Source organism: Triticum aestivum, chromosome 5A (genome assembly GCF_018294505.1).
Source record: "Triticum aestivum cultivar Chinese Spring chromosome 5A, IWGSC CS RefSeq v2.1, whole genome shotgun sequence".
Taxonomy (NCBI): Eukaryota; Viridiplantae; Streptophyta; class Magnoliopsida; order Poales; family Poaceae; genus Triticum; species Triticum aestivum.
In genome coordinates, this window is record NC_057806.1 from 22,746,455 (window position 1) to 22,755,120 (window position 8,666).

The 8,666-nt window shown below is 49.4% G+C and overlaps 2 protein-coding genes across 3 annotated transcripts; one reads left to right on the forward strand and one right to left on the reverse strand.

Annotated features, from left to right (window-relative positions):
• Positions 1–300: 300 nt before the first annotated feature.
• Positions 301–6,214, reverse strand: LOC123102072 (probable serine/threonine protein kinase IRE). Of its 2 annotated transcripts, XM_044523351.1 has the most exons (17): positions 6,048–6,214; positions 4,561–5,949; positions 4,351–4,473; positions 4,061–4,233; positions 3,675–3,915; positions 3,221–3,313; positions 3,012–3,152; positions 2,821–2,913; positions 2,440–2,644; positions 2,241–2,326; positions 1,786–1,874; positions 1,631–1,682; positions 1,495–1,551; positions 1,227–1,403; positions 1,044–1,121; positions 833–963; positions 301–728 (listed from the first exon to the last, which is right to left on the reverse strand). In XM_044523351.1, exons 1-16 carry the CDS (start codon positions 6,051–6,053, stop codon positions 883–885), a joined length of 3,084 nt encoding a protein of 1,027 aa, XP_044379286.1. In that variant the 5' UTR covers positions 6,054–6,214; the 3' UTR covers positions 301–728; positions 833–882. The 2 variants fall into 2 exon arrangements, with proteins under 2 accessions (XP_044379286.1, XP_044379287.1); XM_044523352.1 differs by lacking the exons at positions 301–728; positions 833–963; positions 1,044–1,121 and having other exon boundaries at positions 1,258–1,403; positions 1,495–1,556.
• A 195-nt stretch (positions 6,215–6,409) lies between these two features.
• Positions 6,410–7,558, forward strand: LOC123102073 (uncharacterized). Its single transcript, XM_044523353.1, has one exon. The coding sequence runs from the start codon at positions 6,689–6,691 to the stop codon at positions 7,310–7,312; it is 624 nt and encodes a 207-aa protein (XP_044379288.1). The 5' UTR covers positions 6,410–6,688; the 3' UTR covers positions 7,313–7,558.
• The last annotated feature ends 1,108 nt before the right edge of the window (positions 7,559–8,666 follow it).

An 8,666-nucleotide genomic window follows, 5' to 3' on the forward strand; every position in this document is an offset into this window, starting at 1 on the left:
CCAAACAAACAAAAGGCAGACAAATGCGTCGTCCGTTTGGGTAGGCCTTTGGAGTTGATCTAAGGTGCCAAAACTATGACCGTCACACCTGTCAACATTAAAATAGAAGACAAGTCCGACAATAAGTGGATTTGGGTCGCTCCGGCTAGGAAGATGACGACGACCACACCTGTCCCACCGCCACCAGCCCCAAACCGACCACACCAATGTTGACCCCACGACGCCATGAAAACATGCGACCATTGTCAGTGCATCCAAGGCATCACCTCCAAGGAGGATAATTTTCACGCCAGAAAAAAGTGATCAATGTGCACAGATCGAACCTGCGCAACATGTTTCACTATTGACCCAAACACTGTACAACACAAACAGCTAGGTTTGCCATGATGGATTCTGTAGGCTCCCAGGGAGAGATCTATGGTTCCTGTCTAGTATCTCAAATGTTACATACAACCTCTTTGTACAGTCAGCAACGGCAAGAGATGGCACTTCACACTGGATACCAATACCTATGGAAAATGGCACGAATCCTGAGCAAACACTGACTAACTTATCGACACCCGCCGTCCCTTCTTCTGCGACACATATGCACGTTAAAGTGCTTGTCTGGCTGGTCGATCCTCATAAAAGTTCTAGAGGAAACCCGCACAGGTTCATGTCTTCGACCGTTACACACTTTCTATCATATCACTCGCTGCTAGCACCGGTGGCCGAGGAAGATCCGTTGCCTGCATGACAAACAAAACCAAGGGCAGTAGAATCAGGTTTTTGCTCAATGCAGTCTTACTTTTTGTACACCGGATCAAACAAGAGTAAGATGATGTCAGCTTACCGGCGAGATGCTGGTCATGTTGCCGAGGGAATTGGTCTGTCCTGGTGGTCTCAGGATCTCGAAGATTGCAAAGGATCTTCGTTATGCTTCGTCATCAGATCATAACTCATCGATGCTAGCTGGGAAATGTTCTGGTTGCAATGGAGGGAAAGATGTTAACTCACCGAGGACAAGATTCAAAGATTGTGGCAAGTCGGATAGGGTTGGTTACCTTGAATGAGAAGTTGCTGAAAGAATATTTCACCGACAGAGGAGGCCCGAACTCTTCCATGCTACCACATTCATCTCCCTGTTAATGGTTTTAGTAGAAATTGAAAATGTGAGGTGACTGCTATAAAATGACTTGGATTACTCTAATTACAACGGGAAGTTAAGAGGGATTGATCTGTTATACATCTTCTTCGTAGTCGCAACTACGTGGACTGCTGCCACAACTCATGCTACTAGTCTCACTTCTGTCATCGTACTCATTGGGGGCCGTAGTGACTTGCTCATCAGCAGCACCCCACGCATGACGACAGGCAAAGTAACTTGTATCATATTCATCGTCTGTACAGGGAATGAACACAGCCTACAAAAAAGAACATGATTATGAGACTTCCATTCGAGGCAGTCTTTTAGTTGCCTGATATTTTGGACTCTGCATTAGCTTAGCTCCTAACCTGCTGTCTAGCAATCATATCCCAATTGATGCCCTTAAAGAACGGATGAGCCTTTACCTGCTCTAATAGCATATTTCAGTTAGCGAGGTTATGTAATATGTGAAATTTCAAAAAAGAGAAATAAGGAAAAGAGTACCTCTCCAGCACCGGTCGCACCTAATCTTTGTACCGGGTTCTCAATAAGCAACCTAGCATGAAAACAAAATGAGTTGAAATAACAATTTTAGCTTGGAGATCTATTCTACTCAGCACATATAACTGTAGATTAGAAACAATATTTTTATGACTCACTTGTCAATCAAGTCATATGCTTCGGAGCTCAGTTCCTGTGGTACTTGTGGCCAAGGTATTTCCCGGTTCATTATGTTGTCAAATATTATCTGCAAGCAACCAATATAATTAATATAGCTGCTGAAAAAACATTCAGAAAGATTATAGCACAGTGGTCCATTCAGAATATTATCTGTAAGCAACCAATATTGTTGATGATCGGTAACATTGTTTATTTACTTTACATTTACCCAAAATAGATATAGGTAACCATTGGTGCACAGGCGTGAATAAATAGCAAATCATTTCGACCAGTCTTCCTCCTTTCAGGAAATTAATTAATTAATCACCATTCTGTAGTTTAACAACTGTTCTGAACAATAACATTGCTTAGTTATCAATTCTAAGTTTTGTGGCTCCAACAGAAAAGAAGTGTATGCTATTAGGATAAATAAATCAAGCCTACATAATACTACCTGTGGATGCTCAGCATTGAATGGAGGAATTCCTACAAGAATCTCGAAGAGAATAACACCAACCGACCACCAATCCGCAGTTGGACCTGCATGAAGAAATAGATAACCAGGGTATTTGCAGTGTTCCACATAGGTTAATAGAAGTGATCAATTAAACACTTTTAAGTCAAAACATGCTCCACATAAGAAGCATACATACCATGGCTCATCCCTAGTAGTATCTCCGGGGCCAAATAGTCAGGAGTGCCCACAGCTGTCTGCTTTTGCCTCTGCTGTCGTTTGTGTGCACGTTGTTCTGCATGTGTTGGTTGATTGTCACCCACTAGAGCACTGCTGACATCTGGACCAGATAAATCATCGGTGCTATTTATAAGACCAACCTTTGATAGCCCAAAGTCAGTCAACTGCATGGAAAGGGGGGGAAATCCAAATCATTCTGCAGCATAACATAACTTAAGACTAGAAAGTAGAACTTTTGTTTACTTGAATATTTTAATGATCATTTCATAAAAAAAATCTCAAAACACAAAGGGAAACATGTATTATAAGAACATAAATGATAGAAGTACCGAGACTTAACCTTTATATGGCCATCACGGGAGATTAACAAGTTGTCGGGCTTCAAATCACGGTGAATCACATTCAAAGAATGCAGATACTCCAATGCAAGAACCTAAAGGTAGAATGAAATTTCTATTGTTCATCATTTCAAATAAGAATAAAATCTAAGGTGGGATCACCAATACTGTGAGACAGGGCATTATAACTTACCAGTTCTGCTATATATGTCCTTGCCATATCTTCACCCAAACAACCTAAGCCTCTCAAGAGGGAATAGAGATCTCCTCCATTCAAGTACTCCATAACAAGATAAAGGTTTTCCCTACATGTGAAGGAGTAGAAAAATCGAACCTGTCCATTACAGATGGAAGTTAAGTGAAGTCCAGAATCACACCATGCTGAACATTCAACTTACGTACCACAAATGGGTTACGAGCTGATATTAAGATGTCACGCTCCGCCAAGATGCTTTCAACTGCATTCTTGCGGATCATATCAGCTTTCTTCAGCACCTGCGTTCGTGATGATACCATCAAGATTTAGGACTAATGATTAAAACTCACCATTGGAGCTAGCAATGCACATTTTGTGGCAAGCAAAGCTAGCAATGCAAATCGTGTATGGTTCTTAACTTTCATTTATTTTGAAGAGTTCTCTAATTCTCTTGAGCAAGTCATCCATTTAATAACATCATCACTAGTACACAATGAAATAAAGAAATAACAAATGCTATAAGGAGCTTGGAATTTTTTTTATGGAACCTTCTGAGAAATGAACAAACCAAAGCCCAGATGAATTCTTCAATGTTCAGTATAAAGGAGCTAGGACATTGTGAAGGAATTAGCATATGGAAGCTGGCGTTCTGCTCATTACCTTGATGGCAAAAAGGTCTCCTGTTACCCTTTTCTTTGCAAGAAATACACGCCCAAATGCACCACGACTGATTGGCTTTATAATTTCGAAGTCCTCAATTGAGGTACGGTCCTTAAATTTCCCATTTAGCTGGCTTGTTCTTGAGCTTACACTATTCTCCAAAGGACCATCTTCATCTATTGGACCTAAAGATTCGGTGCTCATATCATCTATTTGTCCGCATAATTGCATAAATTTCTCCCTGAGAGCTCACAATGTTAATAAGAGAGTCAGGGTAATATTTCAGGTATCCAACTAGAGTCACAGAAGTGCAGTTATGACAATGATAAATGAATCAGAAGTATTAAGTGGCACAAAGATACATTGAAAACAATCAATATACTTACTGTAATAACTTGGCTATCCTTCTTCCAAAAGTCTCCACAACAAGGGCATCCACATTTCTCGTGTCAATAACAGCATTCAGATCTTCAAGGTAAGAGCTCAAGTCCTCCAGTGAGTTGTACTCTGAACTTTTTATGCTCTCAATGCCTCTAGCGATAGTCAGTAAACTTTCGACCTGCCAAAGGGTAGTATATTGGAAGTTTGGGCCATCAAAGAAGCTTAGTTTATTATAGCCTCTAAATAAAATCAAACAAATAAAACTTGAACGAAGAGTAAAGAAGGATTAACAAACCTGCTGAAAATTCTCTAGTTCGACGAATGCCTTGTGTTTAGTCAGCTGTGATTCTTCGTGGTTAGTTCTTGGTGTCAATAATGGTGACTGCGAAAAGTTTCCTGATGCAGGTGTCAGTGCTCCCTGGCAATTTCATTGACATGATGTCAGCAATCAATTACGATCAAGTCAGAAGAACTTTAATTGTTTGAAACAAGAGAGGCAACTAACTTCTGAAAACAGTTCTGATGATGGCACTGTCAACAGATGAGACAAATCATTATCATGATCCATGGATCCATCGGATTCTTCTGTTAAACTCGATGTGCTAGCTCTTGTGTTCTCAGGATGATGAAATTCCGCATCATGTGGGCTCTTTGCGTCAAAGCAAGCAAGCACCCTCTCAAGCACCTCGGCAACCCTTTGTAGCCGCTTGTCAGTACTCACGCCCTTGGAATCACACCGATCAGCAAGCGTGCATGCTATGAAATGGCCTTCCGCACAAGACATCGGGATCTCAAAATCGCAGATTCTGCATATCATCCTTGGCTTTCCATCAACGATTATTTGTTGGGCCCCTGGGTACTCTGGTGAAATCTCGATCTTGACTGCCGAGTCCCCAAGAGAAGCCAGGCCGTCCGGATGAATGCTAGCTGCGTCAATCCTCTCAACAATCTCATCCATGTCGACCTTGTTCCTGGTTATTGCCTTCTTTGTTGGGGTGATCTTGTCCTCCTTTGCCTCCGCGTTCTTATGGCGAGCAGGAGACGGCAGCTTCTTCCAAGACGATATCTTGCCACTGCTGCCGCTGCCGGGAGAATCACCGGTATCTCCCAAGAAGTGCCGCCCCGCGAAGTCGAGGGTAAGGTGCTTGTGCTCCAGCATCCTCCTCCTTATGAGCCTCTCCTTAAGCTCGGTTAAGCTGGAGGTGCTCCTGCGGCCTAGGTCCGTCGAGCCACCGTTGGTGGACTGCAATGGGTAGAGGCCCAGGTCGCTGAGCTGGTGCAGGCCAAGCACGTGCTGGTGCTTGCCGTCAGCATCAACGCAGTAGCCGCTGAGCTCCTTGCGGAACTGCAGGAGCCGCGTGCAGCGGGTGAGGATGAAGAGGATGCGCGTGTGCGCCTGCTTGAGCGCCCCCCCTGCCGTGGTGAGCTCCTGGCGGCGGTCGTCGAGGGCCTGGACAATGCCCTCGCACTTGACCCAGAACTCCTCGGGGCTCATCTCGGCGCACTTCTGCGTGACGACGAGCAGGTCCTCGAGCGTGACGCGCCAGTACTGTTGGTCCTCCTCGTCGGCCGTGGCCCTCTCGAGGAGGCCAACGAGGTCCCCCGCGAAGACGCCGAGCTCGCAGTCCACCTCCTCCTTGAGCCTGATGAACTTGCTCTTGACGGCGCCGATGAACTCGTCTTCGCCACGCGGCCTGTTCCGCGCGGCCAGGTGATTCTGGTGCGCCGCCGCGCCCCCTGGGTTGAGCTCGTGCGAGAAGCTCTTGACGTCCGGCGCCCGCTTCCGCCGCCCGCTCGTCGCCCGCAGGATCGCCCGGAACCGTGGCGAGTCCATCTCCCTCCCTCCCGCCGCGCTCACCGCCGCCCTCCGCGCCTGTCCACCAACGCTGTCCTTCTGCACGCACCGGCGTCAGCCACGCATTACAGCAAACACAACGCCGGCATCACTCACACACCGACCAATCAACCATCCGGCGATCGATCGAGCCTTACCTCCATGATCTCACACCACCGCGCGCTCGTGGGGTCAAAGGGCCTCTGCGATCCGGGGAGGATCCTCCGTCGTCCTCGTCGCGCGCACGACCTCGCCCTCGCATTAAACTATGGCAGCAATGGATGGCGAACCGATCACCCGCCACGCGCGTGCGCGCTCTCTCATTTCGGAGGACGGCGAAAACCAGGACACGTGTCTTTTGGAGGAATTTATAAGTGCCGCGGGGCGCGGGGCCGCGCGTGGGCCGCGCCTAGCACCGAGCGGCGTAGCGGGCCTCTCGCCGCGAAAGCCGGGCGGAACGGAAACCCGGCCCGGGGCCCGGTTATAAAAGCCTCGCTCGCCGCATGCCGCAACTACCGCCGCCTCCTCGAGCGGTCGAGCCCCGGCCTCCCATCTCCGATCTCCGTCTCTCCCGTCCCGCAGCGACGTCGACGGCGGTAGCCACCACGGCCGCCCTCCGCTCCGTGCGAACATTCAAGGCGATGCTGTCGCAGCGGAGACTTTGACGACGGAGCAGGCGCCACCGCCACGAACCAACAGTGGCCGCGTGCGCGCGCGTATGTACACTTCTACCGTTCTACGTGAGCGTGGGCGATCGGTTCACGTCCGTTGACCGGAGGCTGGGGCGTAGGTGTACGCAATGGCGGCCAGGGTGCACCACCACCACTACCCCGTGCTGGTGTCGGCAGCGGCGTCGCCTGCTAGGTCGGAGGACATGCGGCTGAGGCGGTCGCGTCCGCCTGCCAAGGCGGAGGACAGGCGGCTGAGGCGGTCTCCGCCGGTGTCGGTGGAGAAGGCGCGGCGGCAGGGGCGGCCGTCGCGGGGCGGGGCTGCGGTGGCGGGGACAGCGGCGGGGACGGCAGCTGGGTGCGCGGCCGTGTGCGCCTGCTTCCCGTTCGCCGTGATTGAGCTCGCCGTCCTAGCCACCGTGCGCGCCCCCGCCGCGATGTGCCGCCGCACCATCCGCGAGAGGCGCAACCGGCGACGCGAGGCCCGGGCCATGCGGAAGAAGGAGATGGAGGGCGTCATCCTCGGCGGGGACGCGTCGCCCAAGTCGGTGGCCGCGGCCCAGGCGAAGCACGCCGCGCTGAAGGCGGAGGAGGAAGAGGCGGAGCAGGGGTGGTGCCATTGGCCGGTCAAGCCCGCGGCGGCGGCGGTGGCTGCGGCCGAGGAGCTCGCCGAGGCGGAGAAGGAGGTGTGGGAGCGCTTCTACGGCACCGGCGGCTTCGGGAGGAGCCCGTCGGAGCACGACGAAACGTGGTGATCGCTCGGCGCGCGCCTTCTCCGGCCGGCGGTCTCGTCGGCCTAGTCGGTTTCTTGGCCTTCCTCCCTCCCTTCTTGGGCGGAGAGACACCAAACTCCACTTCTTTAATTTTGCGATTAACGTAGCGTTAGTTGCAACTCTGTTCGTGTTTCTCTTCTCCCAAATTTTGTCTAATTGGGAGGAATGAAAAGAAACCATGCTGCTTGCTTAGGAAAAATTACATAAACACGGTGCATCGTTCCCAAATAAGTGTTCTCGTAAATTATTTTTCATACTTGATTGATCTTTACATATGTTAAGTACTACACATGATACATAAATAAAGGACGCCGATAAATGCCACACGTGTGCGCGTTAGGGGGGCTGCCCATACATTTTGTGTGGTGTATAAGAGGAACAGACCACAGACTCATGTGTGGGCAAAAAAGTAATGCCCACACACCTCTTTTTTTCTCTCCCGATCCCCCTCCCACGCGTGCGTGTGGGCGAAATAGATAACACCGTATGTCAGGCCTGGTACCTCGTGGTCCCGCACGCCCGCGTGATATTCACCGCTCGTCCATGTTCGTTTAACTGCGGTTGCCATGTCGCTGAACTTCGGTTGCCATGTCGGACAACTACAGTTGTCATGGTTGCTCAACTGCAGTTCTCATGTATGGTCTAATCTACTGCAGTTGCCATGATTTTCAAAACTTTAGGAGTTGCCACCCACTAAACACTAGGCAGTTGCCAAGTAGCACTACAAGAAGGCATGACAAAAAAATATGTTTGGATAAAAGAGAGAGTTGCCATGTGCTCACAAGCACGCTAGGGCAGTTGCCATGTAAAAAAAAGAGTTGTCATCTGCTTACGTGCACGCTACGACAGTTGCCATGTACCATGCAAAAACACATGGCAACTTGGGTAAAAAGAGTTGCCATCTGCTTACAAGCAAAGCTATGGCAGTTGTCATATACCTGCAGAAACACATGGCAACTGCCAGCTTTGGGTGTGGGCTAGGAGACGGACGTGTGGGCGAAGTGATAAACGCCCACACACCAACCCCCTCTGCGTGCGAGAAACTAGTGTGTGGGCGAATTACTAAACGCCCACACACCAGCCCCCCCCCCCCCCGTGTGATGAAAAAGGACGTGTGGGCGAACGGATGAATGCCCTCACACCAGCTTAGTCCTACGTGACACACAAAAACTGCTAGAACGCGCCAAGATCCGTGCAAAATTGGTTGGACGAGGATCCATGCGTGTGGGCGAGTTGCCAGACGCCCACACGTGTGGGCGTTAACATTTTCGTAAATAAATGGATGCAACTGAAATGAAAACATAAAAATATGGACTTGGTTTCATATTTAAAAATG

Bases quoted from the DNA above. Each gene is read 5' to 3' on its own strand.
- LOC123102072 (XM_044523351.1), bottom strand. The intron at 4,474-4,560 runs GTTAGTTGCCTC...TGAAATTGCCAG, and splicing joins CATCAGAACTGTTTTCAGAA to GGAGCACTGACACCTGCATC. The intron at 4,234-4,350 runs GTTTGTTAATCC...ACCCTTTGGCAG, and splicing joins AACTAGAGAATTTTCAGCAG to GTCGAAAGTTTACTGACTAT.
- LOC123102073 (XM_044523353.1), top strand. From the start codon at position 6,689: ATGGCGGCCAGGGTGCACCACCACCACTACCCCGTGCTGGTGTCGGCA.